A 19,803-nucleotide genomic window follows, 5' to 3' on the forward strand; every position below is an offset into this window, starting at 1 on the left:
TTATGATTAACATATTATCTTTATAAATAAAACAAAAGGCAATGTTTATTGGGTATTTCATGTATTTTCTTCTCTGAAAGATCTCATTTCTTTTCACAAACCTGTAAGCAACTGAGTAGCTTCTGTTTGTACCTAGAATGGAAAAATACATTATAAGCAAACATTACAGCTTAGAGAATGTGAAATTGAAGTAGACTCATTTCTAAGAGTTTCTAAAAACTGGGATAGATGATTTTAAGAATAAAATTTCTTGACAAGAATGACTGGATAAGACTTGAGAGAATTCTTTCACATTAGTACATATTCCTAGACTTTTATGTAGTAAAAATGTATTTGATCTGTATGTCAAAGATAGTAATTCTTTATTGCACGAAGCAACCGCTAACATTTATTTGGTGATAGTACCTAAATAGTTACTATGTAGAAACGAACATACTGTAAATAAATTCACATTTGAAGTGAATACTACTGTGTTTTCAACAATGTTTGCATTTAGACAATTAAAGTTCTTAATTCACCCTTATTTAACAATGCCTCAATGAAAATATCTACCTTACTACTACTATATTAGAGCTATTTTACCTGCTTATCTTCCTCTGTGTGTGCTGGATAGTCCTTGGCTTTCATTAACCAGAAAGCAGCAAGCTTTTTGTTCTTTAATTTCAAGTATGTCTTTCCTAAAAGAAGCAAGTTTTTGCTGTAGAAGTTTGGATCCACTGTACATAAGAAGAAAAAATACACTTAGGTCAAGATAAATAGTCTTGCTTTTATTTTAAATGTTTAATTTTTTGGTACGATTAATAAAAATTTTATGGTCAATAAGTGATTAGACTAGTATTCTCTTGTTCCTATCTCAAACAAATATCTGTAAAATAATCAGGATTTACTGAATGTCTGCTATGCGCTAGGTACTACACTGCAGACCATATCATTTTCACAACAATTTTATAAAGTAGGTATCTCCATTTTCAGATGAGAAGCTGAAGCTTCTGACATATAATAAGAACAGCAATTTTCTTTTTAAATGTCTTTTCCCTACTATATTCTCAAGTGCTTAGAACAGTGCCTGGAAAATAACATATTTAGGACATTTAGTAATGAGTGAATGAAATCATGATATGTAAATTTGATCAGCCTTTTCTGATTGGCAGCTATACTTAGCTATAGAAATAGAATGAAAGTTTCTCTTCCTTTGGAATTTACAATGTAAAGGTGAAAAATGAACACATTATGTAAGAATGAAGAACTGCTTTACCAGATAAAGATCAAAGTGCTACACAGAAGGGCTGAGGATATAGCTCAGTTGGTAGAGTCCTTGCCTCACATGCATAAGACCCTGGGTTCAATCCCTAGCACCACAAAAACAAAGTGCTACAGAAAATCAAAGGAAAAAAGCAATTAATCTGAGAGATTATACCTGAGCTGATTTGGAGGATGAACAGGATTTTAACAGAAAAAGTGGAATGCATTCTTGGCTGACGGAATTTGTGATAACTTTTTCAATTTGAAGAAAAGAAGAATTAGGCTGGGGTTGTGGCTCAGTGGTAGAGTGCTTGCCTAGCATGTGTGAGGCACTGGGTTCAATTCTCAGCACACCATATAAATGAATTAATAAAATAAAGGTCTATCAACAACTAAAAATACATATATTTTTAAAAAGAGAACATTTTCAAAAAAAAAAAAAGACAAGAATTATCAGTGTACAGGAATCCAAATTTGAGAAACTTATTACACTGCTTAAAATACTTTTGAAAAACTCACAATTGTGGGGTTGGGGCTATGGCTCAGAAGTAGAGCACTTGCCTGGCATGTGTGAGACACTGAGATCAAAAAAACAAACAATTGTATTGATGACCTGATTATTTTCAAAAGAAAAAGTAAGAATCAGAGATAATTAACATTTTCAAATGTAATTTAAAAATATTTTTTTTAGTTGTAAATAGATATAATACCTTTATTTTATTTTTTTTTATGTGGTGTTGAGGATTGAATCCAGTGCCTCACTCGTGCTAGGCAATCACTCTGCCACTGAGCCACATGCCCCAGCCCCTCAGATGTAATTTTTAGAAAATGTTTTTTAAAAACCTATAATGATGAAACATTTGAACAAGTACATGTGTAGAATCTCAAACTTAATAAACACTGTTTTCTGAATCTTCTGATCAAATTTTATAGAAATATATTTACATTGCTTTTTATAGTGTATTTATAGTCAACTTAAACTTACATCCCTTACTTTCATGTTGTTCGTATTAAAAAGGATAAATTTGTAGGACTGGCTTGTAGCAGTAAGGCTAGTGATTTTTTTCAAAATAAAAAAAACAAGAAACACTTTTTCACAAAGAATATTCTGCAACTCAACAAAATCAGCCTGGTTTAAAACCAGAATTCCCATTTAAGTGTGTCTAATTTAACTGTATAATATCAAATAAAATACTTAACCTATCTAGGCATCCTCTCAAAAGGAAGGCTGAATTACATTAAGAACCATTCCTGAATTACAGCTCTAAATTCAGTAGTGGTATTTTTCTCTTTTTGTTTGAGAAATCTTTTATTAGATGTCCCAAACCAGTAATCATAACCAAAATACAAAAATTTCAAGATAAACCTGACTTTCAAAATGAAATCAGATCCTTGTAACAGAAATTGCCCAACAGTTTTTTTCTTGCACACAAACAACATCACTTTGCAAAATGCTTACAAAAATACAGTAGACACAGAAATACAAAAATAAATAAAAAGGCTCAGCATAATACCCAGCAGTAGCTTATAGAAACAGAAGCTATTCAGTTGAGACATCATCCATAAACTATTCCCCATCTGGACCCAAAAGACAACCCCAAAGTCAGCTGGCTCTTGAAAACAGAACAGCTTGTTTCAAAACTTCCTCTGGAATTCTTTGAAGCAACGTCAGAAACCACTGTGGTTTGGAAGGTAGCAAGCAGCTAGTGTTCTGAAGCCACAAATAGTGCTTTCCTTTTCCCTCCCAGTAGTGACATTTTCTTTTTCAGGTGAGCTTCATTAACTAAAGACTTCAAAAATTTAGCCAGGCATTATAGTGCACACCTGTAATACCAGAAATTCAGGAGACTGAGACAGGAGTATCACAAATTATAGGCCAACCTCAGCAATTTAGCAAGATGATGTCTTGAAGTAAAAAAGCAAAAAGGGCTGGATGCAACGTCGCATGCCTGTAATCTCAGTGACTTGAGGGGCTGAGGCAAAAGGATTCCAGGTTCAAGGCCAGCCTCTGCAACTTAGTGAGACCATCTCAAAATAAAAAATAAAAGGGCTGGGGAGGGGGCTCAGTGGTTAAATGCCTCTGGGTTCAATCCATTGTACCAAAAACAAACAAACAAAAAACTTTAAAATTTGTTTTATGTCTTGTGCAAAAAATAGTATAACAGAATGGAATAACTTATCTCTCTTTAAAAAATCCCTATTACATATTTAGCATTCATACAATTTTAATTATAGTAAAATGTGAAATTAAAAAATGTTACCTTGTTCTGCCCTATGAAAGTAGCCCAAGGCCTGTTAAAACCACAAGTCAAAAAAAAAAAAAAAAAAAGGATTAAAGTAGACCAAATATTTTTAAAATGCATTTTCTCAATAATCTATTCCTATACTAAATATAAGTCAAAAATAATAATAATCTATTCCTATACTAAATATAAGTCTTAAAATAACGATCTTATTCTTCAACAGTGAGATTAACATAGACAAACTGAACACAATACTATTAAATCATCAGAGAATTAGCATATGTGGACCACTTCTAGTAATAATATAGTTGCTCTTGAGAATTTAGACCAAATTATCATGCACAGAAGAAAATCCATCATTGTTACTTAGCTTTTTGACCCTAGCAGTCCTACCAGTGATTTCTAGTAAAAACCATTTCAAAATCAAAAGCTGAAGGTACTGAGCAATAATAGGTTTCACCAGTGTAATTGGTTTGTTTGGATTTTGTTTTTATGGTGCTGGGGAAAAATCTGGGGTCTTACTTGTGCTAGGTATGTGTTTATCGTTAAGCCACACTCCCAATTCCCATACCTGTGACTTTTTTTTTTAATATTTATTTTTTAGTTGTAGTTAGGCACAATACCTTTATTTCACTCATTTATTTTTTATGTGGTGCTGAGGATGGAACCCAGGGTCTCGAGTGTGCGAGACGAGCGCTCTGCTGCTGAGCCACAACCCCAGCCCCCCAGTGACTTTTTTAAAAAGTCCACTGTGAATCTGAAATTCTCTGCTAATCTTTTTGTCCCACTTAAACTACTATTTCTACAGTGCATTATTTAAGGCAAGCACACTGGCATACTCCTGTAATTCCACATACGTAGGAGTCTGAGGCAGGAGGAACTCAATTTTAAGGCCAGCGTAGGCATCACAGTGAGACCTGGTCTCAAAAAAATAAAAAGAACGAAGACAAAAACCTATAATGCATTATCCAAGACATTTTGTTTCTTAGAAACATAAAAATTTGTTATAGTAGAGCTGACTGTATATATTTTTCCTAACAATGTATTCTTTTTAGTAATAATATTTCCCAGCTATATTCTAGCTATACATTTAAATATTCTTTACAACAAATTTATACTATAATTTGGTCCCAAGAGTAAAAAGAAAACAAACAAAAAAATGAAATAATAACCAAAACAACCTCCTAAGAGACAAGTACTAGAAGAACTTTCCAACTGCCTATTTCTTCATACTGAAATTTTTTCTTAACTCAAGATGTTTTCACAGTCTGGGAGTGTATGTAGTTTAGGGGTATAGTACCCACTTAGCACACACAAGTTCCTAGGTTCAATCCCTAGCACCAAACAAAAGCAAAAAGGATGTTTACCTAGTAATCCCTTTCACATTTTAACAGGAAAAGTAAAAGGCCTTGAAAATAGAATATGAGGCTTTCATACTCTTTTATAAAAAGTTATAATTATTATTCTTATCAATTCAAACATGATCTCTATTTTCCTAAATGACTCTGTTGTTGTACAGAATACAAGCCAGGTAATAGCTGCTATATTTCTTCTATTTTTTGACTTCTATATGGTATAGCTTTCAAATAGAAAATCAAGGCAGATTTTAGCCATGAGCTATTTTAGCTGACAATATACCAGAATTATCAGTTGCTTGCCTAAAAGGGGGAAAAAAGCACTCACCAGTCATGAATAATAAGTATAAGCCTTTAAAAACTTGCTCAAGTCCCTCACTGAATAAGATCTCTATGTGTGTGGACACTGTAGAATGGTGCTTTAGTTAAGAAATAGGTACTAACTTAACAAAGGACATCATACTACCTCCTCATAAGTGGAACTAGGAGGAGTTGCAAACAGCATTTTAGCAATTCTTCTTTGATACCAAGGCATTTCAGCAAATGTATAGCACCTAAGGGAAATAAAATAGCATTACACATTCAAATTATATTTTTTTTTACTTAAAAACTAAACATCAACAGTATTTTAAAAAAATTTTATTGTACCTTTAATCATTTTGTATTTTACATGATATCCAGTTGGTTAATATTCATACTAAATTATCTAGGATTGACCTGATCCATTAATTAGGGTATATTTTATAATTAAATATAAAAAGTAAGCAATAGTATAAGTAATGATGGTACAATGTATCACTACCACTGAGTATTCATTTTGTTCCAGGTAGTAGGCTAAATGTTTACCTCTCTCATCTATTCCTTATAACAAATGAGACAGGATCCTTACTCCTTTTTACAAATTAAGAAAATTCAAAGGAGTTAAAAAACTTACCCAAGAAAAATGACAAAACATGATATGCATGAACAACAATAACAACCAACAATTTAAATCCTTTTTTAAAGGCGTGAAGCAAACGACTGATCTTTACAACTTTCTGATAAAAGTGGAGGCGGGGAGAAGTTTTAAATCTTTGACTAAGGTCTAAATTTCTTGAGGCAGAGACTATATCTCATATTTGCTTAATAAGTGAGTGTACCTCTGTCATTAATCCTTGGTAGTTTAATATGTCCTTCATCCTGGAAAATATTTACTTCTATTTTAGAAGAGTCTGATACAGGACTATTTACATTGTTATCCCTTTTTAAGAATTTTTCCCCCATGTTGGGAATCAAACCCCAGGCTTCATGCATGCCAGACAAGCACTCTACCACTGGGAAACATCTCTAGCCCTACCTTTTCAGTTGATAATAAAAACAAATATTTAACTCTGCACACTATATCCAAAGGAAACAGCGGCTAACCTGTCATCTCTATAGACTCTATATACCATATATGTCAGCTATATACCAGAGCCAACAAATATTTAACATATTGGTGTACCCTCATATCAGTGAAATAATAACCCATAGTGGACACAAGATCACACTGAAATGGAAAGAAAGATTATAGTGTTTCCCGGATATTTTGAAGATGCAAAGACTCTCTTAAGGTATCCTACTATAACAATGTAGTTAAGATTAATTCAATCACCATTTAACATAGTGAATTTCCCAAGAATAGTCTTTCCCAAGAAAGGGAATTTAAAGGTCTACAAAGAGTTTTAAGATCATTTTTAGTCTAAGTACATGTTTCTAAGTGACTCGAATAGCAATGTTTAACATGATCATAATCAAATTTAGTCTGTTTTAACAATAAATGGATTTAATACTCTGAACTCTGCTGAATGTTTTAAAATGTTTTATATCTTGTTTTTGTATATGCTAAATATGAATTACAATAGTGGTAAATAGCACTGAAACATTAAAAAAGATTGCTTACCAAATACCCATCAGGTGAACTGAGGTGGCATCTTTAGGATTCAGTTCAATTGCTTTCTATCAAGAAATGAGAAAATCAATCATATTTGTTTTCTAAAAACCAGTAAACACCTTACTATACTGAAGAAGCCATGATTTAAAAACAAAAAACAAAACTGCAACCCTGTATTTTTATTCTTCTATTAGTCAACACTTTCTCCCTCCTCATTCTTTAAATGATTAAAATGTGTGCTAATACACTATTAATGACTTGTACTAAGGTTACTATTTTTAAGGTTCATAAACTGATAGTAGGATCTATTATGAGAAAACCAACAAAATATACAAATTAATCTAATTCTAAAAATAGTAATAATCTACAGCTCTCAATGCTTTTCCTCTTCCAGATTAAAAAAATAATTATAATAAAGACATCCTTTTATAGCAAATCCTAAATGAATACTGAATAAAAAGCATTCTTTCAAAAAGAAGAACTGAAAGTACATAATTTTGAATGTTTCCTATATGCAGAGTTTATTTTCCCTTGAGGAAAATTTATTATTATTTATTCATAAAATATATTAACAGAATAATTATGTATAATATTAATGATATATTGATAAAATCTTCCCAATGTCTATTACAATGTCAATCAGTGTAAAGTATAAACTAGAAAATAACTTAAAAAAAATTATTCCACTTTTTAGCCACCACTATGCTGAAAACCTCACAGATTAATATTGAACCTAATTTTAAAATAAAGACTTTTTTAAAAAAATTAACACTTCTTAGTTCATGCTTTTCTATAAACTTACATTTTCACTTTCGGTTTGGTGATATATAAGACAGTTTCAAATAATTGTAGTGGTTAAGAGTAGAGTTTCAGGGGCTGGGGTTGTGGCTCAGTGGTAGAGTGCTCGCCTAGCATACACGGGGCACTGGGTTCAATCCTCAGCACCACATAAAAATAAAATAAAGATATTGTGTCCATCTAAAACTAAGAAATAAATTTTAAAAAATATTAAAAAGAGAAGAGGTTCAGAAGTCAGACTGCTAAATGACCCCTAACTGATTAACCTCATCAAGTTCTATATTCTGTGGCTGGGTTTTCTCTTTCATAAAAAAACAAACTGGCTGGGCAGGTATACCTAAGTGGTAGAGCTATTCCTTGCCTACCATGCAAGAGTCCCTGAGCTTGATACAGAGCACAAAAAACAAACAAACAAAAAAAGAAACCACCTTTCATAGGGATGTGGTGAAAATTAAATTAGCCAGTAAAGTAACAGGAGGTGTTTAGTACAGTGATATCTTCTATCAACACCATCACTGTTTTCACTTTTCATAATATCCAGCAGTAGTAATGGCGCCAATTGCTAGAATAATGCAAACCAAGTATGACTTGGCAGAAAACTTCCTTTAGTAATGTGAGTAAGAATCAACAGTTTCTTAACATTTACTTTTTCAATACAGTGGTATAATTAATACCAAAACTATTTTATAGTATTTATAAATAAGTTATTCTCTATGAGCATTTCCCAACTGGAGTTCTGTTAGAAAATTAATTCCTAAAACAAAACATGATATGAGTAACTATTTTTTCCATTCTCCTAATGCCATTCTAGACGCCTAGGAAAAAAATAAGCACACACAATGCATGCCTTATGGCATTTGGATTTAATTCTCGTATGGAAGGTGTTGAGGGGAGCTATTTTTAAGAAATCATTTTATAATCTTTTCCTGCCATTAGTGTGTCTTTCAAAAACTCCAAAAATGTTATTTTCTTGCTATTTTAGATATAATAATGGAATCCAAAATAGTAGTAAGTAGTATAAATGATCATTTTAGTGTGTGAATACTAAATAACTAAATATTATCTTTTTCATACTTTAAAATATGAATATGAGAGTTTATACAAAACATTAATTGGTTTTGTGGTACTGGGGACTGAACCGAGAGCCTCAATGCATTCTAGGCAGGCGTTTTACCACTGAGCTACATCTCCAGCCCTTTAGTTTTTTGTTTGTTTAAATCTTTACCTTTCCCTTTTTTTTTTTTTTTTTTTAGCCACCCCCACCCCGCCCCGCGTCCCCAGTGCTGGAGACGGAATTCAAAGCTTATAACAGCACAGAAGAGAAACCATTAATGAAGCCTCAAAACAATCAAGCCCATTTTTTTCTAAGGCCTGATTACCTTGCACATGCTAGGTTAAGTGGCCTACCACTGAGCTACACAACCCACAATCCCTTTGCTGTTTTCTTTTTTCATTTTTTAAAGTTAAAAGTATTATGCTGGGTGCAATGGTGCATGCTTGTTATCCCAGCCACATGAAAGGCTAAGGCAGGAACCACAAGCTTCAGGAACTTAGAGACCCAGTCTCAAAATACAAAAAAAGGGGGTCAGGGATGTAGCTCAGTGGGAGAGTAACCCTGGGTTCAATCCCAATATCAGAGGAAAAGAAAAGAAAAAGAAAAAAAACAGTAAATATAAAATAAAAAGTATACCTAAAATATTCTCTGCAGTCTCTCTTTACCTACATTGAAAGTTGTATCATGTATTTCTGTCCCGAGGCAGAAAGTAATTAAATAACTTATCTAATTCCACTGAGATTAGTGTATTTAATACAAAATATTCAAAATAGTAAGTTACATCATTATCTTACATACCACTAAAAGAGAAAAAAAACCTGCTGCCAATTATATCTTCAAATATCAAACAAATAAATGATTAAATTCTAAAATGCAAATTATTAACTATATCTACTACTGATGCCTGAACCAGAATCTAAGTTTCCTGACTCCATCCAGTTCAATGTTACTTTTTACTAGTAGTTATATAAACTAGGAATTGAGACTATAACCATAAAATTCTAAAGAACAATTAGATAGCATATCCAGCACTATCCCTTTGTTTCTATTCCTTGTTTTTCTCTTGTATTTTTTGAGGTGATTTACAATAACACAAAAGAAACTAATATGCTAAAATTCCGTATTAAATTTATTTAGGATAACAAGTCATGTGTATATGTTATGAAATACACAAACTCATACATAATTTTTGTCAAAGGAAAAGCTTACTAAAAATAAGTGTATTAACTTTAGGGAAACTATTAAAATACATGCATAATATACACATAGAGCATAATCTTTAAATACAATGCTTACCATTGAGAATGGTATGTCAGTTGTGGTAGACTATTACATTAGATCATGCTTTCAGGTATTCAGGACCTTGTGTGACTAGTTCCCTTCCTCAGAAACTGTGCTTGGCCCTGTCACTTGTTTTAGGTTGACAAAAAGTCAAGTGTAATGCAAACAGAAATTTAATAAGTTTGTACACTGGAACTTTCAGTTGGAATGCTCATTCTTGAAAGCCAGTTACCATTCAATAAAGAAGCTTAGGTTAGGGCTGAGGATATAGCTCAGTTAGTAGAGTGCTTGCCTTGCATGCACAAGGCCCTGGGTTCAATCCCCAGCACCATCAACAAAAAAAAAAAAAAAAAAAAGAGAAGCTTAGGATACACCATGCTAAAAAGACAAGTGGACAGGCACTCTCAAATATGAGAGGACATCTTAAACATTCCAGTCCCAGCTGAGGCTCCAGGTGACTACTGTCATCTAAATGACCTTAGCCATACTAAAGCAAGGCAGAAGCACCACAGTACTAAATTTTTTAAATCACAGAATTCTATGAAATAAACTGTCAATTGCTCTAGACCACTAAATTTTCTTTCTTCTTTCTCCCTTTCTTTCAAGATAGGGTCTGGTTGTCTACCTAGGCTGGTCCTCGCTTAGGCTCAGGTGATCTCATCCCTCAGCCTCCCCACATAGCTGGAAATATGAGTATGTAATGCATAAATACCCAATTTTAGGACATTAAGTTTTAGATGGTTTGCTACATAATGTAATTGATAACACATAAATCTATTCAGAAAAATACTTTTTAAATTCATGAACTTGAGTAATTTGTCAGTACCTCAAAATGCTCCTTGATAATGTAGGCATTTGCAATTTTAACCTTGATGCCTTCATAATCTCCAACGTCACTAATGCAGATTGCATACCACTGAAAGTAGGGGAGAAAAAGGTGTGAGAATCATACTCTCTAACAGTCAATTCAATAAAGAAAAAATTAAAATTTCCTCAAGGTCATTCTCATTTAACAAAAATATATTGAGCACTGTATTAACTGTAGTAGAATATACAAAGAAAAGAGGATGGGGGCCTCTAGGAATTGAGGGATTAGATATGTGTCTAGGAAAGTATAATACAAGACAGAAAGTAGTGAATTATTTAAGAAAATTGCCAATACAATGAGGAGACAATGAATCATGTCTACGGTCTGAGTAAAACATTTAAAAAAAACTTGTAATTGAATCACTGTTGTTTTATCTTGTCATAATCTTTTTGGGATCTGTGTTTCCTCCAATGTCTGGATTGTTACACTAGGAACAGCCACAATTGTCAATTGTCAATTTTGTCCCCATAGTTACAATTGATAGTTATCCAGTTGCAGAAATCGAGTTGATTACAAGTGTTACACAGGACTTCAAACTCAGTGCTTTAACCTCTTCCCACATGTGTGGCTCTGAATAAAATCACCTCTTATCAAGGGGATGGGGGAGGTGTCTAGCTCAGTGGTCAAGCATATACCTAGCACAAGGCCCTGGGTTCGATCCCCAGCAACACACACATACATGCGCACACGCATACACACAGACACACAAATCATTTCCTATACATTCAACCATAACCTAAATACAAAGCAAATGAAAACTTATGGATGATTCCTAATTTTCCCACTTGGACTAGCTTGGCATTTCTGTTTATTAGTAGTCATAATAGCAAGAACTGATGGCAGGAAGTATGATATCATGGGTAATTTTTATTTCCACATTTGTACTTTTATTCATTTTCTAAAATGTCCACTGTAATGAGTTTGCATTTTTAAAGAAGTTTTATTTCAGGGCTGGGGCTGTGGCTCAGCAGTAGAGCATTCATCTAGCATGTGTGAGGCCTTGGGTTTGATCCTCAGCACCACATAAAGATACATAAAATAAAGGTATTGTGTCCATCTACTACACACACACACACACACACACATCTTAAAAGTTTTATTTCAAATAGATAGTCTAGGAATGAAGGGACAAAAGACTTACCCTCCTGCCTGAAACACTTAAAAAAAAAAAAGACTTTTAAATATATTGTATATCAGGCAACAGTAACACCTGAGAGATTAAAACAAAACAAAAACAACAACAAAAAACAAGGTTAGCTATGACTGCTCCATTTTACTGCCTAGAGAAGATTTCCAAGTTATAGCTCCAAGCGGGTAAAAATTTATAAAGCCTGACAGTTTCCCTACTTTGAGGAGATAACAGTGAAAGTCTGGGGACCCCCACCCCCACCCCAACTGCTATAGTTTGCAGGATAGAATAGGAAGGTGCCCAGGGCTACAACTCAAACTGTAGAAGGTACCTGTGACTACTTGGCAGAATTAACATCAGGACCTGCTTGTGAATAAACTATCCAAGAATAGAAGAAGAATCACCCAAAAGTATTAGAAGCCCAGGGTTCCCTTAGGGCTGGGAATATCAGTTGTGGAAAAAATTAATATAGATCAAATATAATAGTTTCTCTTAGGCTCTAGTCCTACCTAACAAGTCTTAAGGCAACATCTAAAAGGATCCAATTATTTCTGCATAACACAAGCATGTTCCAGAATACACCTGGAGAACATATTTAGCAATATAAACATATTTAGCACTGACAAAGTAAAATTCATAATATCTGGCACCAAGCATTAATCAAAAATTACTAGTAAATTCCTCAAAGAAGAAGGAAAACAAGACTAGTGAGGAAAAGAAAATTGAAAAATGACCCATAAATGACACAAAAGATAAAACTGATAAACCAAAATATTAAAGTAGTTCTTATAACTTGGTTTCATATATTAAGAAGCTGGAGGAAAGGCAAAAATGTTTAATAAGTAAAAGTAAGATACTAAAATCAGATAAATCATTTTAGAAAAGATTATTGAACTTGAAAATAAAACTAACCCAAATGGAACACTGAGAGGCAATAAAGTTGAAAAAAAGAAAGCAGCAAAGAAACAAAGAACAGATTGGTGAATTTTTGAACAATTTTATGTGAACAAATATAAGTATAGCTGAATCCTAGAAAAGAAGGAGTCAGAGGAAAAGAACCAAAAACCACCTATAAAAGGCAGAACAAGATAGCAGTGGAAGAAGACCCTCCAGAGATCATCTGCCCACAGAAATATCAATTTGAATAGCTATTGATGCACAGAACTACCTTCACAAGAGCTAGGGAAACCAAGTGAGAGACCATAGTTCATGGTTGTAACATAATAATAAGATGCACTGAAGAAGGAAGAAAGGAAAGTTGTGCCTGTGTCGTCCTTCACACAACTTCAAGCAACACGCATGGAGAGAAACCTGCTTGGCAGTCAGGTGGTGGTGGTGGGGGGGATGGGGGTGGAGAGTGAATAGGTAATTAAGACCAGGCTTTTAAAGTTGGAAACCAATACTGGGTCTGCCATGGTGAAATCCAGTGTCTCTTAACATATTAATGCAGTCATTATTATTATTTTTGCTTTGTAGTATGTGTATATATATATATATATATATATATATATATACACACACACACACACACACACATTACATAGATATAAATGCTTTTTGCACCAAGCTCTCAATACCAAACAAGAACACAACATAAAAAAGTTATAGGCCAATGTTCCTGATGGACACATGTGCAAAAATCCTCAAGGAAAAAACACTAGTAAATCAAATCCATTAGCATATTAAAAAGATTATTTCCCATGATAAAGTGGGATTTATTCCAGGGATGCAAGAACAGTTCAATATACACAAACCAATGAATGTGACACCACACATCAGCAGAGTTAAGAACAACAAGAAGAGGCTAGGATTGTAGCTCAGTGGTAGAGTGCTTGCCTAGCACGTGTGAGGCACTGGGTTCAATTCTCAGCAACACATATAAATAAATAAAATAAAGATCCATTGACAACTTAAAAAATATTTTTAAAAAAGAACAAAAATATCATTGACAGATGCAGAAAAGACATTTGTAAAATTCAGCATTCCTTCCTGCTAAAAACTCTGAACAAATCTGTTACAGAAGAAATGCACCTGGACATAATAAAACAAGCCCATAGCTAACATTACAATGAATGGGCAAGTTTCCTAGACATACTTTCTATGAATTTCAACCTGAAAAAGAACTGAAGAAAATATGAGAACAATATCTCACTAAATAGACACAATGAATAAAATGAAATTATAGAAAGGAACCAAACAAATGTAAGTTAAAAGTACTGTAACTGAAATGAAAACTCATTAGAGTGCTCAAGAGAGTTAAACAGGCAGAAGAAAAGATCAGCTAATGTGAAGATAGGTCAGTTGAGATTATCCAGCCTAATCAACAGAAGGAAAAAATGAATGAAGAGAAATTAATATAGTCTCAGAGAACTGTGGGATAATATTAAGCACATCTAAATATGCACAATAGATCCCAGTAGAGAACAGAAACAGAATATCTGAAAATTCAGCTATAATTCAAATTCAGAGATCCACAGGTAGTTACATCATAATCAAGGCACAACAATCAATTCTTCTGTCTTCTATTAAAAATAGAAGAATCCTGAAAGCAACAAGAATGAAGTGACTCATCATGTATGACTCATGTACTAAGTATGATTAACATTTGATTTTTTTTACCAGAAATCATGAACACCTATCTAAAGTCTGCAAGGATTACCATAACAAAATAGTATAAGTTGAGTAAATTAAACAACAGAAATTTAGCCAGGTGTGATGATGCACACCTGTAATCACAAGTAGTTGGGAGGCTGAGGCAAGATGGACACAGTTTGAGGCCAGCCTGGCAACTTAGATTTAAAAAAGGGCTGAGGATGTAGCTCAGTGGTAAAGTGCTTGACTAACATGTGTGAGACCCTAGATTCAATCCCTAATACTACAAAGGGAAGTAAGGAAGGAAGGAAAGTAGGGAGAGAAGAAGGAAGAAAGTTATGAATTTATTTTTCAATTATGGAGGTTAGAAAGTCCAAGATCAAGGTGCAAACCAATTGAGTCAAAGTAAGGGAGAAGAAGCAGAGATAAGAGCAAAGTTTTGTATAATACTGAAATTAAACTGACATCCAATGACTACATTATTGTGAACTATGACAGTAATTCTCAGGACAACCACTAAGAAAATAACTAAAAATATACAATAAAAGAAAACAAAAAAGAATTAAAATGGAACACTAAAAGAAAGAAAAACAAAACAGGAAAATCTATTTAATACACAAAAAAGATACTAAGGGAGGAACTGAGAAACAAAAAGACACAACAAATAAAAAACAAATAACAAAATGGCATCATCAATTTTTTACATACAAATAGCTTAATCTCTCTTAATTAGATATCAGAAATTGGCAGAACATATTAAAAACATAAATCAATGTACTTTTCAGGACACTTCAGATTCAAAGAAACAGGCTGAAGGTAAAAGGATACAAAATGATGCTTCAGGAAGACAGTGCTAGAAAAAGCAGGAGTGACTACACAAATACCAGACAAAATAGATTTTGTAACAAAAGTTAGTGGAGAAAAAGGACATTATCAAGAAAGTACAACAAAATATATAAAGCAAAAACTCAGACAATTATAATAGTTGGAGACTTCAAACCACTTCCAAAAGAGAATAGATATACTAGACAGAAAAACAGCAAAGAAAGAAAATTTGAACACTAACATATATCTTGAAAACATTCAACACAATAGCAGAATCATATTCTCAAACACACATGGTACATGATAAATGATATGTCAGGTCAGGCCATAAATCAAGTCTCAACAAATATTAAAAGATAGAAACCATTAAAAAGTACTACTTTTTGAAAAAGTTACAAAATAGATAAAAATTAATGTCTTCACTACTTATTTAGATAAGTATAAACAATGCACCTACATGATAACCACTTACCTTATGAGCAGCAAAACTTGATTCATTTTTTTCTAATGCTCTTTTTGCATACTCTAGGGCTTCATACACATAAAGCTTTTTCTCCTCTTCTGAAGTCCCGCTAAGCTGAGCAATATCACGTGATGCCCGAGCCAATCGCCACAGTACCTCTGCATCTTCACTTAATTTGAAGTAAAATATAAAACCACCATTTTAATGCACTTAAAAATTACTAAAGGTCACATCACTAACAAATGGTCTTTCAGCCTGGCTAGAATATAGCAAGCAATATGATATCAAAAGCCATTTTTAATAATGCTAAATTTATTATTTTCTTTCTTTAAAACCTTTATTTACTAAAAACTTCCTATAAAAATGTCTAGTTTTATTCATAAATACTAATTCATCTATAATGTCAAAAATACTGACTTCCTCAGAAAATACTTTTGTATTTCAATACTTTAATCATTTTCCCTACAAAACGCAATATGTAAATTGAAGCTTTTTACCTCACTGGCAATGTGCTTTACATAATTCACTAACCGGCTCAGATGGTACCACAAGATAATATGAACTTTGTAACAGGATCGTGCACTTAAAAAAAAAAAAAAATGCTACCAAATCTGTAGCCCCAAATAGAAAACTCTGCACCCCACACGTACCTGTAGGTATTGGTTAATGAATGAGTAAATATATTTTGTAATCTCAAAATAAATCCCATGTTAGAATGCCCTGCTATAATACATGGCTTATTTTAAGTAAAAGTACTGGAGTCCTTGAAAAGCTTCCATTTAAATATAATTATTTAAAATAAGAAATAGTTAATAATAGCCACAATGAACAAAATTTTTTTAAAATTAATCTTAAACCTTTTTGTTAAAAGTCTGCCTTTACACCTACTTGATACATTTTTAAAGAACAACAACAAAAAAATAGCAAGTTACCACTAAAATGACTATACAGTGCCTAAATAGCCACTTCAGGTTACTGAGTGTACAATGAAGAAGGGAAGGTTGATTCTGTAAATGCTTAGGAAGTAAAATTGACAGGTTTGGGGAAAATGTTCTTTTCTTGAATCTACGAAAGCTGAAAATTATTCAGTATTTTTAGCTTAGGAGATGAGGCAGATTGATTATCTGGAAATTTCAGTTAGCCTTATTTGACTTACTTTACAGGGATGAGTCTTCTTCTACCTCCACTCTCCAAAAAAAAAAAAAAAGTGTAAAATGACTAAATATGTAGTACTAGAAATTGAGGAAGGAGTCTTTTTTTTTTTCCTCCCTGAAAAACTGTGCTCTAAATAGTTACTATTCAGTGGTGGCAATAATCATCTCAAATCCCAGTGAATTCATTTAAATCTTATACCAATAAGGTATTACTTTAAAAGAAAAGAGAAATATATAATATAGATATATGAGATAAATATTCAGTGATATCTTGTAAGGTCCAGGATAAAAACGCAAAAAAGATTTCAATATTCTACTAGAATAAGTAGAGAAACATCTTTTCTAAATCAACATATCACCTTTTGAGTAATTACTATAAACTCTAAGAAATATTATTGAAGAAAAGCTACAATAATTCACAAAATTTAAAGCACCACAGATCATTAATTAACAAAAATTCTGAGGAAACCTCAAACCCATACCTATCATATAATGCCTACCTTTCTTTGTATTGGGTTAGCAACTGATAAAGTTTTTCTGTTTCTCCACTTTCGTACAGATAGTCAGCTTGTTCAAGAATCTCTTCAACTTCCAACATTATGAAAGAAAAAAAAGATACAATAAAGTAGGTCTTCTCAAGTCAAATGGCAATAATTCTAAGAAAGAAATGCTTTTATATATAAGGAAAAATCAGATCCAGAAATTACTTCTAAAATTGTGAAGAAGTATTGTAGAGATAAGTACAAAACCAATAAAATAAACGATTTATTAAAGTCATAGAAAATAAAACTTGCAGGGGTTGGGGTTGTGGCTCAGAGGTAGAGCACTCGCCTAGCATGCGTGAAGCACTTGGTCCGATCCTCAGCACCACATAAAAATAAAGATATTGTGTCCATCTATAACTAAAGAATAAATATTTAAAAAATAAAATAAAATAAAACCTGGAAACTTATTCTGATGCTAAATATGATACCTACATTTTCAAAAAATGAAAAAACAATTTTGATGAGGAATTTGTGGTACACATACCTCCATACATGTAGTCTTTTTGTTGGCACTATTTTTAATATCATCCATTATAAAAAGAAAAAAACCTGATAACTCATTCACTTACAGCATTGAATACTGTTAATTTGAATGGACTGAATCACAATATTTTCCTAGGTTCTTTCATGATCTACCTTATACTTGAAGACACTATTATGAAAAAAAAGTCCGGCATCAAAAACTTTGATGTTGGGCAGGGGGAATAGCTCAGCTGGTAGAGTCCTTGCCTCGTATGCACAAGGCCCCGGGTTCAATCCCCAGCACCACAGAAACAAAAAACAAAAAACTTTGATGTAGTTAACTACAGACAGAATCTGAAACTTAACTCACTGGCACCAACTCTTACAACTATGTTATATACAACCACAAAATATATAAGCCTTATTGATGGTGTATGCCCTACTAATTGAAAAAACAGTATGAATTTCAGAAAATTTCAATCTATACTTTAATTTTGTCTTCTCCAAAGGTGTTGTATCATTTTATCCTACTTATAAGCCAACTCTATAATGTGTTAAGTTTATTATTTATCTTGACATAGTTTAATTAATCTTAGTGTATTTGAAGTTAAAAGTTTAAGCTTTTCAAAAATTCAAATCCAGGCTAGGTATGGTGGCACACACCTGTAATCCAAGTGACTCAGGAGGCTAAGACAGGAGGATCAAAGTTTGGGGTCAGCCTCAGCAATGTAGTGAAATCCTTAGCAATGTAGTCACACCATGTCTCAAAATAAAAAATTTAAAAGGGCCGGGGATGTAGCTCATTGATAAAGTTAGATTTGAGTTAGATCCCCAGTTATCAAAAAATAAAATAAATAAAATACATAAAATCTAAACTAGCAAAAGAAAGAAATATGCACAATAGTGCAAGTGAAGTATATTTAAACATTTTAATGTAATTAAATTAGTTAAGAAATTAAATGACATAACAAAAACAAAAAAGCCTTAAAATTAAATAAAGATTTTTCTCACTAATACTATTTCAGTATGATTAGAAACATAGAATTTAATATAAGTATTCACATGGCTGATTAATTTCTGAAGTTTGCTTCCATTCTATTTTATATTTTTATCTGATATAAGGCTGATTCACAAAGTTTGGGTTTTAAACACCCAAAGAGTCTTAAAATAAGCAGTAATCTCAGCATTCTTAGTTGATAGTTATGGTAGGCAAAATGGTCTCCAAGAACATTTGTATCTTAATCCCTGGAATATGTGAATATGTCTGGTTACATGGCAATGTAAATTGTAGATGGAATTAATGTTACTAATCAGCTAACCTTAAAATAGAAATTATCCTGAATTATCCAGTTGGCCCAATATAATTATAAGGTCTTTAAAAGTAGGAGGAGGAGGAGGAAGAAGACAGAAAGGAGATATATAATGAAAACAAAATCATAATGATGAGATTATTGGATCTGAACATGGAGGAAGGAGGCCTTTGGCCAAGGAATGTAAGAAGCTTCTAGAAGCGGAAAGAAATAAGAAGTTTCTCCCAGAGGTCCTCCAGAGAGAAACACAGCCCTATCAACATTTAGATATTTAGTTCAGTGAGAGCCATTTTGTACTTCTCAACTACACAACTGTAAGATTAAAAAACTGTGTTGTTTTAAGTCACTGACGTTTACTATGGAAATGACAAAACACTAGGAAAATATAAGTAGAAAGGTAGGTAGATCAATTGATCTGGCATATTTGGAAGTGTACGTGGCATGTATAAGTAGCAAGTTACTTATATTCATTTATTATTCTGATTCCCTAAAAGATGATTATTGCACTTAACAGAAAATTTACATCTCCTCATCCAAGTAATTAATATGGAAATCTAGTGTATAACCTAA

At 32.8% G+C, this 19,803-nt stretch overlaps 1 protein-coding gene across 4 annotated transcripts in view; it reads right to left on the bottom strand.

Moving 5' to 3' along the window:
• The window catches only part of Rmdn1 (regulator of microtubule dynamics 1), a 33,232-nt gene continuing 13,429 nt past the window's right edge, over positions 1 to 19,803 (bottom strand). For 2 of the 4 annotated variants that reach the window (XM_046458617.2, XM_046458618.2), the window contains 8 exons: positions 17,417 to 17,504; positions 15,772 to 15,931; positions 10,712 to 10,801; positions 6,762 to 6,817; positions 5,307 to 5,394; positions 3,504 to 3,534; positions 583 to 716; positions 1 to 132 (listed from right to left, as the gene is read on the bottom strand). In XM_046458617.2, the coding sequence (XP_046314573.1) occupies positions 94 to 132; positions 583 to 716; positions 3,504 to 3,534; positions 5,307 to 5,394; positions 6,762 to 6,817; positions 10,712 to 10,801; positions 15,772 to 15,931; positions 17,417 to 17,504 (686 nt within the window). In that variant the 3' untranslated portion in view covers positions 1 to 93. The remainder of the gene's footprint in view (positions 133 to 582; positions 717 to 3,503; positions 3,535 to 5,306; positions 5,395 to 6,761; positions 6,818 to 10,711; positions 10,802 to 15,771; positions 15,932 to 17,416; positions 17,505 to 19,803) is intronic. The other 2 variants (XR_006854856.2, XM_058583710.1) reach the window with 2 other exon arrangements.

This window comes from Marmota monax, unplaced genomic scaffold (assembly GCF_021218885.2).
Source record: "Marmota monax isolate L192 unplaced genomic scaffold, Marmota_monax_Labrador192_F-V1.1 WCK01_AAM20220418_F8-fsc00147, whole genome shotgun sequence".
Lineage (NCBI taxonomy): Eukaryota > Metazoa > Chordata > Mammalia > Rodentia > Sciuridae > Marmota > Marmota monax.